The 21,958-nt window shown below is 45.6% G+C and overlaps 1 protein-coding gene across 1 annotated transcript; it reads left to right on the top strand.

Moving 5' to 3' along the window:
• The first annotated feature begins 495 nt into the window (after positions 1-495).
• LOC142814077 (membrane metallo-endopeptidase-like 1) lies at positions 496-21,872 on the top strand. Its single transcript, XM_075892015.1, has 10 exons — positions 496-560; positions 2,024-2,366; positions 8,714-9,703; positions 10,133-10,465; positions 11,131-11,296; positions 11,938-12,042; positions 12,696-12,980; positions 13,480-13,925; positions 19,679-19,828; positions 21,088-21,872. The coding sequence occupies exons 1-10, from the start codon at positions 496-498 to the stop codon at positions 21,451-21,453; spliced, it is 3,249 nt and encodes a 1,082-aa protein (XP_075748130.1). The 3' UTR covers positions 21,454-21,872.
• Positions 21,873-21,958: the final 86 nt, after the last annotated feature.

Here is a 21,958-nt window from a genome sequence, read left to right as displayed (position 1 = left end):
CACGTCTGAACTCGGTGATACAATCTTCTTCTTTGTCATCGTCTGCAAGGTCTACATGGTGCGTGCTAGTAATTCCAAATAAAAGTGCTTCAATGTCTGCAAAACTGTACTGGTAGATCAATGTTTCAACATTGTGAGCAGAATGCTTCCGCACACTTATTTGCACGTATTTCTTCCTCGCTTGAAACTTAATGCCACTTTGGTACTTAGAAGTGTGTCTCACTTGCTATTCTTCATTTATGTGCTCTTTAAAATCTTGTTTGATCGTTCTTATGATGTGTAAAAATTTTGCTGTTTATCAAATATACAATTACGCTGTGATGCGCATCCTGTTTTATATTAGTCCGTAAAATTGCATTCTTCTGAAAGCTATCCATTTCTTTTCAAGGCAGCATAGTGGGTGCATAGCACAGCTGTCAAAGGTCGCCATTTCGCTTTCACTAATACATCCCTGTGCGAAAGCTAGAACAAGCACATTATCGCATAAGCAGCGTGATGGATGCGGAACTCAAAGAACAGTCTGAAGAAAAGTACCCCACCGGGCAAAGTTCAGGTGTTCGGTAAGTGTACTTTCAAATCGCTGTATATCATCGTTACTCGTGAGCGCACTAAATGGTACGTGACACGTCCGCTACCATGCTTTCATATTTTCCTGACTTTCCCGAAATACCAAGGTATAATTAGCTTTGTCATTTGAGAAATATGAGCAATGCGACAGCTCACACAAATGCTCGTGAAAGTTTGTATTTCGTAAAATAACAAACAGCGCCAACGTGCTTGAAGTTATTAATAAGCAGCACAGTGGCTGCAATCAATAATTGAATTGCTTCATTGCTGTACATCTCCGGTGCAGAAATTTGTCGTGAAGTTCTGAAGCGATTAGGTAATAAGATTAATTTTAATAATGCAAGAGCCTTTGTTATTTCTTTTTTTATTAAGTGTGTTTGCTACACCAGACAAAAATATGATGTATATAGGTAGGTGTTTATGTTAAAGAATTCTACCAGCTATTTACGTACTGCGGCAGCACTGCGTTATATTGATAAATCGCTTTATGTATGAAGTCCTGCGAGTGTGAACCAAATACGTGTAATGCAGCCCTACTAGAATAGTTTTCTGGGAAAATCTCATCTTAGGTTCTTTTTTGCACTACACATACTTGTGCGATTGTTCAGAGCCACGAGATTACTACTGATCGCGTAGAGTTGTGAATTGGAAAATTACTTAAAGAGCTCCTGGTACGATAGTTTTTGTTAAATAGTTGAACCATGTTGTAGCTGACGAAGCATAATTTTTGTCTGCCAAAATGCAGTCGTCATAGGCCGCATGGAAACCGCTAGAGAGCTTTCTGGGTCAGTTTACATGTCCACGAAAAACAAAAAAGGGCCCGAACCACATGACAAAACAGAATCATCACTTGATCACTTTATGCCCTCTTGCCATGTGGTCCACACCGCTTCTCTACTCACGGATTACTTTTCTTGGCAATGAAGTGAAAACTACGGGGGCGCCGATTCTGCGCATTTACTACTACGCGAAGTAGTCTGGCATGGCGTTTGTTCCGTACCGCTGTGGAATGCAATGGCTGTGCGTGATCAGCATTTCATATCGATGCAGAGACCTCTTTGCGTTATAATTACACGTACAAGGCGCGGCTTTCTAACGCGTTTAAAGACGCGAAGTTACAACAAATAAAGCGATTACATATATCTTGCTGGCGTGAGCTGCATTATGAGACGAAAAGCTGCATGCGAAAAATGAAGGCAGTATTTCTTATACCTCTCGTAGAAACAAAGGACACCATTGTAGGACCACATTCGTTAGCGGCAAGATACGTGCGATTTGGCTCTGTAGCCTTCACTGCATTGACAAGAAAACTTGTCCACGAGTATAGTTTTCTTTGTGTGAAAGAGAAAAGATCGCGATCACCGTTGCTTCTAGATCTACGGCCTGTTGAAAATTTATGTGGCAGTCAAATGCGTTTCTGAACGTAAAAGTTTTTTTTTTTATTCTCGACCAACAGCTCCGGAGCGACTACTCCAGCGGCGTCTTCGGAGGCCAGTTCGCGCGGATCCCGTGCAACGACCGACAGTTCGACCAATACGAGTGGAGTGAAGTCACGTGATGGACACACCGACGGAACGAGCGAGACAAACTCATCTGAGACCACCAGCTCTTACGACTCGCACGGGACGCCGCACGACTTTGAAGAGCCACACGTTGTTGCTGTCGACGTCGGTGACGATGTCGAAGTGGCGCCGTGGTGTGAACCTTGTGGCAGTACAGCCGTTGCTGCGCTGGCATTGCTGGCCGCCTTCATGATCACCGTAGTATTTATGACGCTGAGAGCCCTGTACGGATACGACGTAAGTTTGCAAATGTTAGGGAATGTAGCCCGTTGCTATAGTCAAAAGGGCACAGTGACTGAAGTTCTAGTTCACGCTAAAGCTTTGTGTACAAAATAGAATTGCTTGATACACTAAGCGTGAAAAGTTGTTTTCGGGAGGCGCTCTCTATCGGAGCGATGAAGTTTTCATCCTTCTGCATAATGCAGCATTTGTTTTTATTTTTGCGGTATAACCCAAATTTTGGATATAACTGCTGCATTCAGCTTTTTCTTCTTGCACTAACTGATATGTTCAGACAGGGCATGATAACCCACTTCAATGGCACGAGTACCACGTCAGACATCCTATACAGTCCTTTTTCCGTTTTCCATGTGCCATATGTAAGCAGGATACTTTACCTGAAATATTTCAATAAAACTAGCGCTGATAAACTCTAACAGTAGTCCTCATGCGTGTCTTCCCGAACCTTGATATATAGATATATATATATATATATATATATATATATATATATATATATATATATATATATATATATATATATATATATATATATATATATATTGTAGCGAAGCATAGTGGCGCCAGCTCTGTGCCAGCGTGAAAGAAGACGTTGACGTACGTGTGTGGCTCGTGCTTGCCGGGTTCCTGCCTGTACCAGCTTGTTGCGGCTAACGTTTCTGGAATAATAACCTGTGTTTTTACGCAACCTTGCTCTTTGCATTTGGTGGAGGTGCTGGGTAACGTCCTGGAGCTCCGCAGCCGTAAGCTACCATCTCAGTCCGCGATGACCGAGCGCGTCGATCCCCCACAAGGTTCTTCCACACTGCCACCTGTCATGTGTTCTGGTGTACTTCGTCTGCGTGACCCACCAGTATACAATGGCACTGAAGATCAAGATGTCGAGGACTGGCTGGCAGAGTACGAGCATGCCAGCGCGATTAACAAGTGGGATGACCCTGCGAAGCTGATTCACGTCATCTTCTACTTGACGGAGTTGGCCAACCTATGGTTCACCAACCACCAAGCCGACATCCCCACCTGGTCGGTTTTCAAAGAGGCCGTCACCTCGTTTTTCGGTCGTCCAGCCATGCGTAAGCTTCGCGCTGAACTGGGACTGCGGGGACGATTTCAGCGAAATGGTGAGAGCTTCACGAGCTACATTGAGGATGTGATCAGCCTCTGTAGGCGAGTTGATGCCAGGATGACGGAGGCTGACAGAATAAAGAACATAATGAAAGGCATTGATGACGACGCTTTTCATATGCTTGTGGCCAAAGACCCACAGACCGTCACGGCCGTGATTCAGTTATGTCAAAGTTTCGATGAGCTGCGCAAGCAACGAGTTTCTACACGTCGCCCTAATACGCAGACAGCTGATATTTCGGCCTTGGAGTGCAAAAGCAGTGGCTCCGACTACAGCGTGTTAATGCCTCAAATTCAACAGTACATCCGGGAGGAAGTTGCTCGACAGCTCTCTCTTGTCGCCACCATCAACGAGACCCCCACAACACTGGACCACACACTTCGCCGTGCTATTCAGACGCAAGTTGCCGAGGCTCTCCCTTCGCCCACATCCCCAATATCAGTGGCTGCACCGCTGACTCATGCAGAAGCCGTCCGCTGACCTCCTGCCCAACCACCGCTCCCTTCATACAGTCCAGCCACCAACTACTACAGGTCACCAGTTTCAGTTTATCCGGTAAATCGGCCCATTCCACCACCTCGAGAACCTGTAAACTCTTGGCGTACTCCAGATAACCGGCCCGTCTGCTACAACTGTGGTATTCCAGGACATGTCGAGTGCTACTGTCGTCGCCGTGGATTCTATTTTAATGATGTGCAGCATTCCGGCAACATACCTCGGCCATCAGAATCGCATGTGACATTTGATTCACATGACCCCCGCTCACGTCGACCAGACTTCAGCCGACGTCGATCTCCTTCACCCCGTCTTCGGTCTCCTTCCCCCATGCTTCGCCGTTCCAACCACGCCCAGGAGGAAAACTAACAGTCGCAGTTCCTGAGGCAAGAGCTGCGCCACCGACGAAATTTCCAAGGCCTCATCTATCGCCCCCTAACGAGATTGCCGTGTTTGTGGATGGTTTCGCCACAACTGCTCTTGTCGACACAGGTGCCGCTATTTGTATAATCGGTGAAGTGTTATGCCGCAAACTGAACAAAGTGACAACTCTACTGGTTGAAATTTCTTTACGCACGGCGAGTTCGCAACACGTCCAACCTTCTGCCACATGCACTGCTCGTGTTGTGATTCAAGGAGTGCTTTACATCGTTGAATTTGTCGTCCTTCCGCATGCGTCTCATGAAATCATCCTGGGATGGAACTTTCTTTCCGCTAATCATGCGGTTGTCGACTGCGCTCGTGCTCAACTCGTTTTGTTTCCATTCAGCACGACATTCATAGATCACCCTCGCTCACCCAAAAAGGTGATCGTCGCCGCTGACGTCGTCATTTCTGCTTTTTCGGTCACCGCGCTATCTCTTTTGTGCAACTCCGTTTCCGATTCAACTGCCCTATTTATGCCGTCACAAGAATGCGCTCGTCGCCGGAACCTTGTCGTCCCGTTTGCCGTCATAACACTTGCCGATGGCTCCAGTGCCGTGTACGTGTGCAATCCGTTCCCTTGTCCCGCTACCTTATTGCATGGCGAATGCATTGGGAATCTTGACACTTATGATGACATCTTTCCTTTCGATGCCCGTTCTGATACGACACCGATGTCCGTGGATGCTGTCACAGCTGGCACCGCGCCCTCACTACCTGACGAAGACGTTCTGTTGCGCAGCGTAGACACCGGCCTTACGAAAGACCAGCGCAATCAGCTCATTCAACTACTTGACTGTTTCCGCGCCTCCTTCGACCACGGACAACCTCCTTTGGGACGCACGTCAGTTGTCGCTCACCATATCGACACCGGTCATCGTACTCCACTTCGTCAGCGCCCCTACCACGTCTCGCAGGCCGAGCGTGACGTCATCACTCAACACGTCGACGAGATGCTGCAACGTGGTGTTATTCAGCACTCACACAGTCCTTGGGCTTCGCCAGTGGTCCTCGTGCGAAAAAAGGATGGCTCCATCAGGTTTTGCGTGGATTATCGTCGACTAAACAACATCACACGCAAGGATGTTTACCCCCGCCACGCATTGATGACGCCTTGGGTTGCCTTCATGGTGCGGAGTTTTTCTCTTCACTGGATCTGCGCTCTGGATATTGGCAAGTACCAATGGCTGAACCAGACCGTCCAAAAACGGCGTTTGTGACCCCTGACGGCTTATATGAATTTAATGTAATGCCCTTCGGTCTTTGCAATGCGCCTGCGACTTTTGAAAGAATGATGGACAGTGTCCTCAGGGGACTTAAATGGCACATCTGTCTTTGCTATTTAGACGACATAGTTGTATTCTCGGCGAATTTCGAAACTCATCTTTCCCGTCTGGAACAAGTTCTCCAGTGCCTTACGGCAGCCGGGTTGCAACTTAACTTCAAGAAATGTCGTTTTGGCGCCCGCAAACTCACAATTCTCGGCCACGTCGTTTCAAAAGAAGGAATATTGCCAGATCCTGCCAAACTGCGTGCCGTTGCCGAGTACCCCAAGCCTACTACCCTAAAGGAGCTTCGTAGTTTCATAGGCTTGTGTTCCTATTTTCGGCGTTTCATTCGCAATTTTGCCTCTATAATTGCCCCTCTGACTCAGCTTCTCTCCCGTAGCACGGACCTGTCTGGCTGGAATTCTCACTGCGATGAGGCATTCACGGCGCTACGCCGGCTACTCATCTCTCCGCCAGTTCTCCGCCACTTCGATCCCGATGCACCCACTGAAATTCACACGGATGCAAGCGGTGTTGGCCTCGGTGCCATTCTCACTCAACGCAAGGATGGCTGCGACGAGTACGTTGTCGCCTATGCCAGCCGTACACTAACGAAGGCAGAGTCCAACTATTCCGTCACGGAAAAGGAGTGCTTGGCTATCATTTGGGCTATAGGAAAATTTCGCACCTACCTTTACGGACGCCAGTTTGATGTTGTCACAGATCACCATGCCTTATGCTGGTGAGCGTCCATGAAAGATCCCACTGGCCGCCTCGCTCGTTGGGCTTTACGCCTTCAGGAATACAATATCCGTGTTGTTTATCGCTCAGGACGCAGACATTCAGACGCCGATGCACTATCCCGTTCTCCACTGCCTCCTGACCTTGCCTGCTTATCAACTGCCATTTGCGATTCGTCATCGTTGAGCATCACTGACATGTCATCCGAACAGCGCAAGGATCCCTGGATCAATTCTTTGCTCGACGTCCTCTCTCACAGTTCGTCAGAAACGACTTCACGCTTGCTCTCTCGTCAAGCAAGACGCTTTGCTGTCCGTGAAGGCTTGTTGTATCGCCGCAATTACGTGACGGATGGCCGTAGGTGGCTCCTTGTCATCCCTCGTCATTTGCGTTCGGACATCTGCGCTGCCTTTCACGATGACCCCCAGTGTGGCCACGCTGGAGTATTTAAGACTTACTCTCGCCTTCGTCTAAGATACTACTGGCGCGGCATGTATCGGCACGTTCGCCAGTACGTTCGGTAATGCACCACGTGTCAACGACGCAAGACGTCTTCTCACAGCACTGCTGGCCCTTTGCAACCCTTAACCTGCCCAGCGAGACCATTCGACCGCGTCGGAATTGATATTTATGGTCCTCTACCCAACTCTCTTCGAGGCAACCGGTGGATTATCGTCGCTGTAGATCATTTAACACGCTACGCTGAAACATCTGCGCTGCCTGCTACCACTGCGAAAGACGTTGCGTCCTTTCTTCTTCACCATCTCATTTTGCGACACGGTGACCTCGTGAATTACTCAGTGACCGTGGACGCGTGTTTCTCTCGAACGCCGTCGACGAGCTACTCAAGGCATGTCGCACTATCCATAGGAAATCCTCGGCATACCATCCCCAAACCAATGGCATGACAGAACGCTTTAACTGTACCCTTGGAGATATGCTTGCCATGTACGCCTCTGACGACCACACTAATTGGGACCAAGTGCTCCCTTTTGTCACGTACGCGTACAACTCTGCGCCACAAACAACCACTGGCTTTTCTCCTTTCTTCCTCCTGTACGGACGTGAGCCATCATGCTCCATGGACACCATTCTCCCTTACAGGCCTGATGTTTCCGAAGCGACGCCTGTTTCCGAAGCAGCTGCTTATGCCGAAGAGTGTCGTCAACTCGCTCGCTCATTTACCGCACAAGACCAATGGCGCCAGAAAACTGACCACGATTTCTCTGCGTCTACTGTACACTATAACCCAGGAATGCTGGTTTGGCTCTGGGTCCCGTCTACCCCTCCCGGTCTTTCCCCAAAGCTTTCGTCGAAATACCATGGCCCCTACCGTGTGGTGCGGCAAACATCTCCGGTCAACTATGAAGTTGAGCCCATTGATCCACCCTCGGACCAACGCTGCCGTGGGCGTAAAACAGTACACGTATCATGCCTCAAACCGTGCTATGACCCCCTTGTCGTGTCCTTTCCCTAGGTCGCCAGGTTGGCTCCTTTCTGCGCGGGGAGTAATTGTAGCGAAGCATAGTGGCGCCAGCTCTGTGCCAGCGTGAAAGAAGACGTTGACGTCCGTGTGTGGCTCGTGCTTGCCGGGTTCCTGCCTGTACCAGCTTGTTGCGGCTAACGTTTCTGGAATAATAACCTGTGTTTTTACGCAACCTTGCTCGTTGCAATATATATATATATATATATATATATATATATATATATATATATATATATTACTCGCATTAACTATGCTCATTTACATAATATTAACGCTGTGTTAAGTGTATCGTGTGATTCATATGCTAGCAGCCTCTCACTGCGGAGGTTTACAATTTCCCGCTTTACGTGCCGAGTAATAAACGTTATGCGAGACCAAATATTATAGACTGGGTCACGCAGAAAAGAGAAGTACCGTGCTTACCGTTTCAGCGTTGCTAACGTGCTCGACTGTTATGTGAGTGTTTTCTCTCTCTCTTTTGACAGTACTTGTATATTCTTAAATTTCAAACATTACAACAATGTTCCGCCTGATCGAGTTCCATGCAGTTCCTCTCAAGCACTCCGATAGTTCGTTCACTTTACTTTTATTTTCTAATTCCAATTATACCATCATTGAAGATGTTCCAAAATGTAGACATTGGTAAACTGTTTCTATTACCAGGCTCAGACAGCTCTTTGACCTTCGAGGCTGTGTCGCGTGCTGCCGAGCCGATAAAAGGTGCAATTACCCGAATAAATACAAAAAATACCAATAGGGATGCTTCACCCCGTTCTTTACTATATCAGTTTTTTTATTTTTTCAGGTAGAGATGACCGCCAACGACATTGATGAAGAACCAACGTTGTCATTTTTGCGCCTGCCGGAGGGTGAGCCTGCAATCATGGCAATTGGTAATCACGACGAGACTGGAAGACCTGTTCCGGTGACTCCAAGGACAACAAATGAAACAACGATAAAATTAGCACTCAACAATTCAGCAGACATCAACGAGACGACCATGTTCTCGGTTAGGAGAATCCAAATAGGTAGCGACGACCAAATACTGCCTTTATACAGCGGTTCCACAACAAGAAGACCACCTATGATCCGAATAATGCGAAAGCGGGTCAAACGTCCTAGCGTAAGCAAGATCGTGTCAAGAAATACATCATCTGGAGTAGCCTTCTTTGAACTGAAAGATTTCACGAGACGTCCCGTGAATGTACAACTTGTTGCTAAGACTAGCACACTCACGCCAGACGAGTTGGGGTGGCCAACGTTTACTCCTGAAACCATTCGTGGTAAAGCCATAAAACATTCCTTTAATGAGAAGCGCACACTACGTAGAATAGATTCAGTTCACGTTGGTTCTGACCAAGGACACAAATCAGGACGGTTGTCAACACTCACCGCCGCATTGTTGCCGTGGAAGAAGCCATCTTGGAAGGGAAAAGCAGCCAGTAGTCTCGGAGACGCTAATTACGAAGAAAAATCTGCTCTAATGACGACAATGCGCTTTGACGGCACGCACCACTCCAGTGAAACAAGCGTGAATTTTACGGAGGGTCAACCACATCAATTACAAGTGATCAAAACCAGCAAGCTAATTTATTCGTACCAAAACGACTATAATGAAACGCGCGAGAAAAAAATGCGTCAAGATATTGTCGCTACCACTGAATGCAGCTCTCAGGAATGTGTAATAGCCAGTGCGTTGAATGCGCACATTATTCCTAATGAAGTGGATCCATGTGAAGACTTCCAGCTACACGTGTGCGGTGGACAAGCGCGGTCCCACGGAATTTACAATCGGGTAAGCTTTTGATTAAGAACTTCAATAACCAAATTGGTATGCATGCACTCAACTCCATGAAAAGATACAGGAAACAACATAACAAATACTCGGATAGGCTTCAGCGTGATTTAGACGAAGGCCATAGGAGACGCACAGAACGCAGACGTCTTCGTCTAAATCGCACTGAAGACTATCCAATTATGTACCGACTCTCCCATGTCAAAGTGCTTTTATAACAAATATTTGTTCTCAATACGCCTATTGTTCAATTGTCGGCGTGAATAAGATTAAGAATGAATTAAAGTGCCGGTCTTCCGTTCCTATTCTCTAGCAGTCAAACGAGGCCTTCTTATGAATAATACAGATTAAGTGGGTGTCCTGGACGTGGCATCAAGTATTTCCATAATCGACATCAGCTGTTTGACTGAATATCTTCATGACCAACAGATCGAAGATGAAGCCCTCAACACACTCAAGGCACTCCTGGAATCATCGTCGCTTCCGAGGACCGGCCACATGGCGACGCAAAAGGCGGTCACCCTTTTCCGAGCTTGTGTGCGATTCTCCAAAGATGGACTCGCCATGGAGCTTCCCAAAGTCAGGCACTTCCTCGAGTCCCTTGGGCTTAATCTGACTGGCCAGCTGGGGCAGGTGGCTAAGGACACGATGGACAACCCGGTGTTGCCCATGCTTCGCCTTTCACTGCAGTACGCGCTTCACACTTTTGTGGCCTTCCACATCGATGGTCTAAATGTTGTCAACGGCAAGAAGATTATGCGGGTAAGACACCCCGCTCACTTAGTACTTGCGTAAACATGCCAATGAAGATTTATCATTATAATGCTGTACATTTTTGAAGTTATGACCGGAAATTCCTCCAGTGTGTGCTAGAATGTAGTCCAATGAATATTAGCCATGTATTAAATGGGGGTATATTTAAAGATTCACCATAAGTGCAGTTTTTATCTGCATAAATTTTAGAAGCAAAGTCCGCCCTTCTTCTAGGTTATAACAATTTTATACGTTACTCCATTGGTTCCCTCTTTTATTACTTCTTTCCCCGAAAAGAAATACTTCTTGATTGGTTAACTGATGCCAGTATCAATTTGAAAAGTCTAATTATAGATGTTTATTAGAGGAATTTCTTTGCAAATTGGAAGCAATATTCAGTAACACAAGCAAATCCAACTGTTAAGTATATGACTTGCTTCAATGCTTATGAAGCTGTGTTTGTACAGCAATATACGCACCACGTTATCAAAATAGAACTATTGGAAGCCAAATACGCTGCATCAAAATGTGTTGAGGGAGCAAGAATGTGTTCAAGTACGAGCAACTATAGAAAATATTCAGCTGCTAATGAGAACTGTCATGCTTTAATCGTGTTTGTGTCACGTCAAATTTTGTTGCAATGCACTCTTGAAATTCTTTGTGCCATGGCGTAGATTGTCGTCAGCAGGGCGGACCAAGATTGGTTCGAAGAGAGGTGGACGCTCAGTGAGCAGGAGAAAAAGGACTACTATGCTGGTGTATTGCTTGTCTACGAAGCCAAGCCTCTAAGACCAGAGATTGTTATGCTCATTCCGGACATAGCAAACTTCGAATCTCAAGGCGAGAATTTCCAACTTTTATTTCGCATTTTGAAAACCGCAAGCCTCTAGCGCGGATGGTGAATCGTAATATTAGCAAAAATATTTACATCGGGGCAAAAAAGAAGGCATAGAAATGTGGCTGTTTAGAAATTACTGAATGCGTGCCATTTCGTTTTTGTTGTCAGTTGAAGGAACGCTTTTTTGTTCTCACCATGGGAATCCCACGTTCCCCGGGTGCTCTCATAAAAGAAATTCAGAGACTTAGTGCCAGATTTTTTTTTATGTATCCTATATCCTCTTCATGTACGAGGCCACAAGCCATGTTATTTGCTGACGACATTTCTGTGCAACAGAATATGCATATGTATATCGATAAAGTATTGTATAATAAATACAAGTAATCTTTTTCTTCTTGACTCCCCACCACTATACTATTATATTTTGCACGGTTAGGAAAGGCATGATTAGTAACTTGCATTTCAATCAATTGCCACCTAGTTTTTTTCTAAATAACTTCTTAGTACTTGCATTACCTTCCCTAAATTTAAAAAAAAGAACACTGCATGCATAACTGACGCAAATTATTTGGAACGCACCTGAAAACAGCATAATCGCAGCTTTAACGTTAAAAATCTGAAAACAAATGTATTTTCCCTACAGCTTTCAAGAAATTGGTAGAACAACGGCGAATACCAAAGAAGTACAAAAGTTCCTTCATACGTCTTGAAAACTTGGGTACTTACGCTCACTGGTACGGACAACCGGGTAAGTTTCAAGCAATGCATGATGAGTAGTTGTAATGAAACATTTTCTTGCGTTTTTTTAACAGGCAGCACTTCCTGTGTATGAATCTGGCATGCTTATTCTTGGTGATATAAGCTGTTTTATTGAAACAAATTGTTGTAAAATAATCAAAGACAGTACCTTTGCCCGTTCTGACTTTATTCTTTATAAATTGTGTGCCGGTAAATAATGGATAAAGACAGTCATCACAATTTTGAAAGTGTAACTACAAAAACAAATAAAGCTCACTTTCATGCCAGGAGATTACGCGGAGCCTTTTTATAACGTCTTTTCAGTTGTACATACCACACACAAATGAAGTGGCACGTAGACAGAGGACCCAGCTAAGGCAGAAAATGGCCGTGTTTCAAGCTGCCAGCAGCACTACATTTAAAAAGTGTGGCAGTGTCTACACAGTCCCGAAACACACGCACACACGGTATTACGCACCGCATTTACATTTGATCAGCAATCATCTGTTTTCGCTGATAATAACCATAGTTTTTCGAGTGTGTGCTTCTTCACATCCATGGCACTTGTTCGCTCCCGAGAATAAACCGAGTCGTCACACGCAGTTACATCCAGGCCGTCATGATATATAAATACCACGTGCACATGTTTCTTTACTCACGCAGATGAATGGCACGATCAACTACAACAACTTTCGCTATTTGCCTATGGAGCAAATGACACTGCGCACTCCTCTTCGGCTGCCCTTGAACAGCTCAAGCTGATAACTCAGCCTGAATCTTGGCTGAAAGGACGCCAGCTGATTTGTTGGAGCCTCATTCGCCAAATGATCGGCTTCGGCAGGAACCCACTGCTGGCTATACTGCCTGAAAGTGCTTTCACGACCCAGTGCATCCGAAAAGTCTCTGAAGTCATGGAGCCGGCAATTCAGGGACTTCTTCTCTTCAAACGTATGCTTCAAGTCCTATTTCTCTCTTAGAAGCACAGCGGACATTGTGCTACTTATCATACAGCTTTTCTCATCACACGTGAAGAAAGCCTGAAATCAAATCAACGCTGTTATTCTCATGTTTTCTTGGCAATGCCCTGGGCAACAAAGATTAGCCTCTCTATCAGTCTTCTTCTACGATGCGAATTTTAGCGAAACTTGCCACACTCACTGCGCCAAATATGAATTCTCTCGTTTATCTTTTCTTGCATGGTGGTCTCTCAGTCACTTATTTAGACGGCATAGAAGCGTGACCACATTAGATATGCTTTAGCCATGGTTTGGTTCCTGGTCTAGGAAAAACAAATTGAGAACGATTTTTTTAGAAATCCGGCCAAGTTGCTTGTGCCACTTCGTGTCTCGAAAAAAAAAAGCTCATCTGAACCCCTTTCACATCTTTCTGCATTCATGCCTAAGCCCTGTCCGCTCGTTTCTGTACAATGCCATATTTTCGAACGCAGAGTTCACGCCAGAAGTGCGGGCACAACTGGAGGTGATAGCCAGAGTTGTCCTTGAGACAATCGCAAAACATCTGAATGAACGTGGAAACACCTCTCGGCACTGGGATGACTCGAATCGACTACAGGCGCTGCGAAGGCTAGCCACCATGCAGCTAGCAATTGGTTTCCCCGACAACATTCGAGTAGAAGCGGATTTGGAGGCAATATACGGCTCATTCCCGAAAGCAAAGAGAACGTTTTGGGAAGCATGGATTTCGTCTGCGAACATCGTGCAAAGGCGTACTCTCGAGCGAGTTGGTCAACCGGACGTACAGTTCAAGGCTTCGGTAATGGGAGCAGCCTACTCTCCGTGTCTCAATAAGCTCGTCATCCCCGCCGGCATAGCAAGGCCTCCGTTCCTGATAAGCAACGGGCCCCCTTCGTACAACTATGCGGCCATTGGAATGGTAAGAACCTTCTATAGGCTGTCATGCGGCGCATTTATTAGCGATAGTATATATATATATATATATATATATATATATATACCGGGTGTTCAAAATTAAGATTTATGATTTTTTTAAAATTAGGCGCTCGAAGGCACGTGAGAACCACTTGTGCAAATAAGTTAAGCGGCCAGGGGGACAGAAAGTTAGATGATAATTATCGCTGTCAGCAGCCCAATTAACTAAAATTTAATAATTAACTTTTTACTGGCTGCGGTAAGTTGGCATGTTTATATTGAAAAAATGTAGGCAGTGGTGTTTGTACACAGTTTCAGTTGGAAGATTTTTTCTAGCACGCCTGTGTTCCGAGATATCCGGCTCCAAAGTTTAATTGTCTTTCGCACGATTACGCATGCAAGAGGGTGAGGGTCCGCGCAAGGCTCCTCCCTAAAGTGACGCATCTGTTGCGTGTGGTGTTTAGTGTGTGAAGAGGGTGGAAGCGTAGGCATAGGTGATAGCAATTACCCTTGCCCTCTTCGGCCGGCGAAATCAAAATGTGACAGCGCGGTGCGCCATGAGCCTTACGCATGATCCTGATGAACGCGATAACAGGAGACCATTTTTCGCGACGTTTTTTCGTGACTTTAGATCACACTGAGACATCTTCTTGTGAACGCGTTAGCAGGACCGTCCTGCACTAGGGTGCCTCCGGTTAGAGCACAGCGTCTCTGCATTGAAGGTCTACCAAGGAAATCCACGTGGAGTCCTTTCGAGCTAATATGGCTGCTTCTGGCGTGAGGTATTCTACCAAAGTAAAAGTAGACGTGGTGCTTGCAATGGCTGAAATGAATGGCAACGCTTCGTTAGCAATGGAGCTTTACGCGTCTCGCCACCCACACCGTCCCCTTCCAACAAGGCCCACTTTCACAAACCTGTTTCGACGCTTCTGCACAACAGGCTCTGTCCACCTTCCGAGACGGACCAGGAAGGCAATCGTCGATGAAGACTTTGAAATCGACGTTGTCGCGTGCGTAACCTCGATGCCAGAGCTCAGCATCCGACAGATTGCCGATCAGTGCGGTCGCAGCATCGGAACAGTCACAAATGTTTTAAGAAAGCACAAGTTCCATCCATATCACGTTTACCTTCATCAGGACCTAAATGAGGCGGACTTTGAAAGGCGAGTTGACTTCTGCAATTGGGGCCTCATCAAAACTGATCAAGAAAATGACTTTTTGCACAGAATAATTTGGACTGATGAAGCTCGGTTTTGCCGAAATGGAAGTGTTAATCTTCACAACGCCCATTATTGGGCACAAGAAAACCCACACTGGCTGAGGCAGCACAAGCATCAAGTTCGCTGGAGTGTGAATGTGTGGTGCGGCATACTCGGGGACAGGATCATCGGACCTCACTTTTTTGAGGACAACTTGAACGGAAAGATGTACACAGAAGAAATATTAGGTGTTGTCATTGATGATCTTGTCTGCAGTCTTTCCCTGAATGACCTGCGCCAAGTATGGTTTCAGCACGATGGAGCACCACCACATTTTTCTACCAGGGCGAAGAACTGGTTGGACAGACGTTTTCCACAACAGTGGATTGGGCGCGCAGGAGCGATGTTTTGGCCACCAAGATCACCTGACCTTTCTCCGCTCGACTTTTTCCTTTGGGGCTACGTTAAAGATCGAGTTTACGTAACAGAGCCCAGCGATGTTAATGACATGAAGGACAGGATAACATCTGCCTGTGCGAGTATTCCTGCAGAAGTACTGCGCCGAGTCATCGAGTCGACGCGACAGCGGTTCATGCTTTGCGTTGCTGCCGAAGGCAGGCATTTTGAACACTTTTTGGGGCATTGACGTCTTGAGAGGTGAAGAGTTTCGATGAGATTTGTGCATGACCGAAATATGCTTATGTAGCAGCAGGAAATATGCGTTAGCAAGGATAAAACTGTTTCAGTTATTATTGGTGGAGTTGTTGCTCTTGTTTCAATAAAAGTTACAGTACTCGGACATCAGCAGTCACGCTATTCGCGTAGCCCAGGCAACGACCACGCATGCTTCTCTAGTGATTATTACGCACGCGCACTGGCATCCAGATTCTCCGCTCGCACCATTATCTCGGCATGGTATCTGCCACTATCGTTAGAGGCTCTGCAGTTGCGTGTTACGACACTGGTTGCAAGCGTTCTTCGATTTTTGATTTCGACGGCCGAGAGGGCAAGGGTAATTGTTATCACCTATGCCTACGCTTCCACCCTCTTCACACACTAAACACCACACGCAACAGATGCGTCACTTTAGGGAGGAGCTTTGCGCGGACCCTCACCCTCTTGCATGCGTAATCGTGCGAAAGACAATTAAACTTTGGAGCCGGATATCTCGGAACACAGGCGTGCTAGAAAAAATCTTCCAACTGAAACTGTGTACAAACACCACTGCCTACATTTTTTCAATATAAACATGCCAACTTACCGCAGCCAGTAAAAAGTTAATTATTAAATTTTAGTTAATTGGGCTGCTGACAGCGATAATTATCATCTAACTTTCTGTCCCCCTGGCCGCTTAACTTATTTGCACAAGTGGTTCTCACGTGCCTTCGAGCGCCTAATTTTAAAAAAATCATAAATCTTAATTTTGAACACCCGGTATATATATATATATATAAATATATATATATACATATAAATATCGATACTCTGCTTGAGTTTGGGCTTGGCATCGTATTCATGTCGCATATGTACATATTGCATTTCAAGAAAGAATATTAAGCATTGGATGGTTTTGTGTAAGTTTGTCATTATTTGTAAGTATTAGGTAAATAAATACTTTTTCCGCTGAATGAAGTATTTCATTTTGACATAAACAGAATCAAATTATAGGCTGTAAATTCGTGCGCAAACAGTTTCTGGTTTCACTCATTTCAGGAAAAGAAATGTAGTACTTTGTACTTTGTTTTTAAAGCATGGCACATTGAATAATTTGTCGAAGATCGTAGTACTTTCATTGAAGTGATTGATCAGTCATAGACAGCACACTAAATTCAAGACGTTGTGACTATGCAGAACGGTCGGTTGGTTTAATGAGCAATGTATCTTGCCCTCTTTTTGCCACAAGTTTCCACATATAGCAAGAACAGGTGGCGTACACAAACGTGGCAACCACCACTAAAAGGGATAAAGGTAACCCACCAAGAAAAAAGCTTATGAACCAGTTTTATGAAATAGATTCAAACCTGCAGCCTCACGCTGCACAGCCCTCGGCGTTACACCTCGACAGGGGGAGGGGACATGCATGCGAAATGGAGGTGTAAACACCGCGGGCAGCGATGCCTAGAGGAGAGAGAGGTGGCAGCGAGCGTAGGCTAGGAGATGCTGCCTGCGTCGGCGTGGCTAGGTGAGAGAGGATGGAGCGGCGGAAAGGAGATAGATGAGGGGACGCGCATGCACAGTGAGGGGTAGACTCCTGAAAACTGAGGCGTCTACCTCCTCAATACTGACGCATCCTTTCTCCTTTTAAATGCTTCGCATCTAAGAGGACAGAGCCCATGGTCTTGAGCATACTAATGGTGAGCTATTTGTGCACGCCCTTCATTTCTCGCTTACGCTTCGCACAGCTCAGAGGCAGTTCGATGTGTTTTCTGTATCACCGGCTGCATGGCACTGAGGACAGGCTCTGAAGGGCTTGACCGTGCTCCTTTCAATGTACCCACTTCTACATCTACCAGCTGGGCCTTGCCGTTCATCTGCATGCTCAGTTATCTCGCGACGGGGTGTTGCTTTACGTCTGGTGCTTTCCGCGCAAAGTTTGCGTTAAAGTTACAAGCGCTCGAAGGTCGCTCGCTTGATGTAGCAGCCGCGTTCACGAAAGAAGTGCAATGCTCAAATTCAAAGAAGTAATAACTATGAAAGTTTTAAAGAGGACAGTTTTTCTTGGGATACTTGAACGCAGAAATTTTTGTCTGAGGAAAGTTTATTCAACCAGTACACATAAATATTACGGACACTTGCACACTATATATCAACTTCAAAATTGCGCTGCCACAATCTATAGAAACGCTAGACTCAATTCTACACAGGATTCAATAATACACTGTGCACTGCTACGAAACAATCAAAAAAGAAACATATTAACATCCAACAACTGAAGCAAAAAAATAAAAGTAAAAAAAGTCAGTTTTGGCACAAGACCAAAGCAATAAATCTGATATCAACATATCAGAATGTTATACGAAGTAACACTAGCAGATTTAGGAACCATACGAAATGTTGTGAACACGGACGAATGTGCTGGCTTGACAGTAATGCATTACCCACAATATTTAACACGTGTTGTGTATAGTTAAATTCGTGGCATTCGACAGGAGGTGAACTCGAAGCTCGGCATCGAGAAATGCGACAAGCCACTGGTTTCCACGTCGAAGTACATTAACGTTGAACCCTTCAGTGACTGTCGCCAGTACATTCTGTAGGTGCACTACACGGAAGTTGTGCAGCAAAAAGTTTATTACGTCAGTCCGCAAGGTTTCTGGTGAGATGCACCGTTGCGACGACGAAGTCGAACGATGTTTTAAAGGCGCAGATATCGCCACATATAATGTGGGGCAGAGAGTTGAGTTTGTCCGTCTAAAGTGATTGTGGCGGTGTGCGTTTCGATGGGAGCCGAATTCACAGACATGACAGGACCGTCAACTCTCCGAATAGTCCTGGACTTGATGCGAGTAATTTTTCCTGTAGCTTTAGACTGAAAGTGGAGCCAGGTATTCAGAAGCGCTCTATTTATCCAGCTGTACGTGCTTCAGTGATATTACACCTTTTCTTGCTAAAAGGAAGAATCTGTAGATGCAAAGCAGTGGGCGCTTGTAAACGAAGTGGCTGATAAAGGAGCTTGCTCCGGAGATTAAATCTGGTAGACCGTGAATTCTCCATACATTCACCCAACCATAATACAAAGACGTGCTCTATCAGAGGCAGTGAAGGCCCATGGCTTGTAACGGTGCCAACTATGAGCGCGCCAACAGACGCTGGTCGCGTCGGTTGCGTTTCGCGTCGGAGCTCGCGTTTTGTTAGCGTAGCATCGCTTGTCCATCCTGCCCTTTTATAAAGAAGAGAGACGCGCACATCGCGTTCTATTCTGACCCTGTCATTTGCTCCAGAGGGAGCGTGGCTACGACGGCGGGATGGATGGACAAAGGCTCAAACATAAATTGCTAGTTCCTGAAATGCGCCAACAAATACCCAGGTCGTTAGATTGCCGAGTCTGAGATTATTGGTTGTGGTGGCCACATCGTATATAGCTGTAAAGGGTGGCGCCAAAACTAGGCCAGACAGGAACAAATCTGTAATGTGAGTTTCATAATATGTCTGTGCGTGCGTGTCTGTGTGCGTGCGCGCGTGTATGTGCGTGCGTGTGTGTGTGTGTGTGTTTAAGGCTGAGAAAGATTTCTTTTTACCACGTGCACCTATTCTCATGTCCAAAAACAACGTTTATGATCGGGGAGGCTACTGCGCAGATAGTACGTGATAATTCAACATGCGTTTTTTTTACTGTTTGTTCCTTTGGGGAATATAGTGGCAGAATCCCATGTAACATTAACAAGGCTTATTAGGTAGCCGGCATGTTGTGAGCAGGCATATAATAAAACGTAAATGCTTCACGGCCCTCATAATTAAGTTAATCGTGAAGCAAACATTCGTTTTTTTGTGATTTATCCTAATGCGTTTGTTCAACTTGCCACGCCATGATACCACGTGCCCATATTTGTAATCGCAGATAATCTTCCATGCATTATTTCATGGCGACTACTCTCTGGAGGCGAGAGGAATAGATGCCATGACACCAGACTGTAAAAACTGGTGGACTCCCACAGCTCAGTATTACTACAAGCAAGCAAGTCGGTGCCGCACAACTCAGCCTCCGGAGGTAAAATATCATATTTCACCTCAACGAGTTTGCGCCTTCTCAGCTTAGAGACTGAACCACAGTGAACCAATGTGTCCAATAAATATAGTGTTTTGGCGTAAGTTAAAAAGGAATGAGGTGTGTGTTTAGTTTATTCGAGGCGTTCATAAGGACGTCTGATTTATTATTACTCACTGATGAGACTATAACACTACTATTCAGCGTATTACAGGCTGAAGAAATTGAGAGAGGCAGTATTTTTCACAGTAGTCAGATTTAGGTTACTACGCACATCCAAAGAGAGTCAGTACAGTGGCGAACACAATGTCTCCCCTCTATGGGGTGCTATTGAAGTTTATGCTAACGTTGTGCATGCATCAAGGACTACGACAAAATACCGGTCTCCACCGATAACATACGATAACAAAAGCTCGCGAATTCCGTAGCATGCGCTCGCGATTTCACTTTGTTCACACGAGGCTTCTATTTCATTCAACCTCGCAAGAGCTTTTCTTTTCCCAATCTTTCAAGCGGTAAATAAGATTGGTTGGCTTCCGATCAACGACAAACTAAGGAATGCATCTAACAACATTGATCAATTATGATCATCTGCAGTTCGAATAATTCCCTTACAAAAAATGTAGTCTAAAAAGCTATGAGTGCTTGACGTCGGGCGCAGCGGTTCAAAGACCGAGATGCGAGGGAAATTGTATGTACGTGATTGCAGACACGCACGATCGATTGACAGCCACTATTGTTATAAGATAGACCCTATGCAAACTTATAGACTTCATTGATTTACATTAATCAAAGTTGTAACTATTTCTACGAAGCCACGTTTGACTTTAACAGCCTGTCATGGGATTGTAAACGGCACCGCTGTCCGAAGTCGAGCTTAATCTATGAGAAGTGTAACAAAGCTTCTGTGGCTCCTTTTGGACATGTGTCACGGCAATAGAGCATGCCCTTCTACTGACCTCAAGTCCGAGAAAAGTTTAAGCTGTATATGGCTAGTGCAGCCGGCATGACGCCGCAGAAATTGGGCAACCTGTACTACTCATGCCTGGCCCACTAAACTATATGAATGTAAGATTTGATGTACCTTCGCGAAGACTTCTTAAACGATACAAACGGTGCTAGTATAAAATACAAACATGGTACCATTGGCTCCGCTGCTTCACAGCGAGTTTTAAAGGAGCCTTCACAATGTTAAGTTGATGAAGTTACAACCCTTGTTTTTGTGAAGTAAAAATTGACTCTTTTGTTGCCTTCTTTTTCAGCTCGGTGAGGACTACGCATTCATTCCCAACCTGAATATTGACTCGGAGCTCTTGCACGTGCTGGCTGCGACGTCGGCATCCTACGAAGCCTTCCGTGCTCTTCCCGCGTCGCAGAGAAATGGCGTGCTGCCTACGCTCAACTATACAGCAGAACAACTGTTCTTTGTGGTGAACTGTGCTTTACGTTGTTGTGATGCCAAAGCTAACCGTGCTGCCGACGACAACTCATTTTGCGAAGCTGGCATCTCCTCCTGCGCAATGTCATCCGGCTGCAACAGCGTCGCCAAGCGGATGCCCGAGTTTGCCGCAGCGTTTCACTGTGCTGCAGGATCCAAGATGAACCCACGTGACACGTGTGCGTTGTGACCACTGCTTGCCTTCTAGGACATTCGAACAAGTGCCTAAGACAGAAGTGATTGGGGGACTTGTTCTCGATTTTATGGTACTTCTTCTATTCGTGTTAAATTACTTTCTCGACGTGTAGGTATTATGGTCAAATGGCCAATATTCGCTTTGTTTGCGCATTACGATGGAGTAATATTGATTACTTAGTTAAGTGTTCAGTTCAGTTTACTCGAGTGCGCATGCTAATGACACGATGACTCGAAGTTATGATTACGAAGATTACGATTTGTGTGTACACAGATTTTTCCGGAAATTTAGTACTGTGGTCAAGACGACCCAGTTAGTTTGTGTATGGTATTCAGGCTTTATGTATTGATTACACAGAAGCCTTTTCATTTCAGTCATTACAAATTAGAATGCTTGCATGTCGTAAAAAGGCTGCAATTTGTATTTGCTATCACTACGTTTGTACACAGGTTGCTTATGCGTCATATATTGTGCCAGTATACAGAACATCCTGGTTATT

Source organism: Rhipicephalus microplus, chromosome 4 (genome assembly GCF_043290135.1).
Source record: "Rhipicephalus microplus isolate Deutch F79 chromosome 4, USDA_Rmic, whole genome shotgun sequence".
NCBI classification, from domain to species: domain Eukaryota; kingdom Metazoa; phylum Arthropoda; class Arachnida; order Ixodida; family Ixodidae; genus Rhipicephalus; species Rhipicephalus microplus.
Note: the sequence above shows the minus strand (reverse complement) of the source record. Positions and strands in the feature narration are given on the sequence as shown.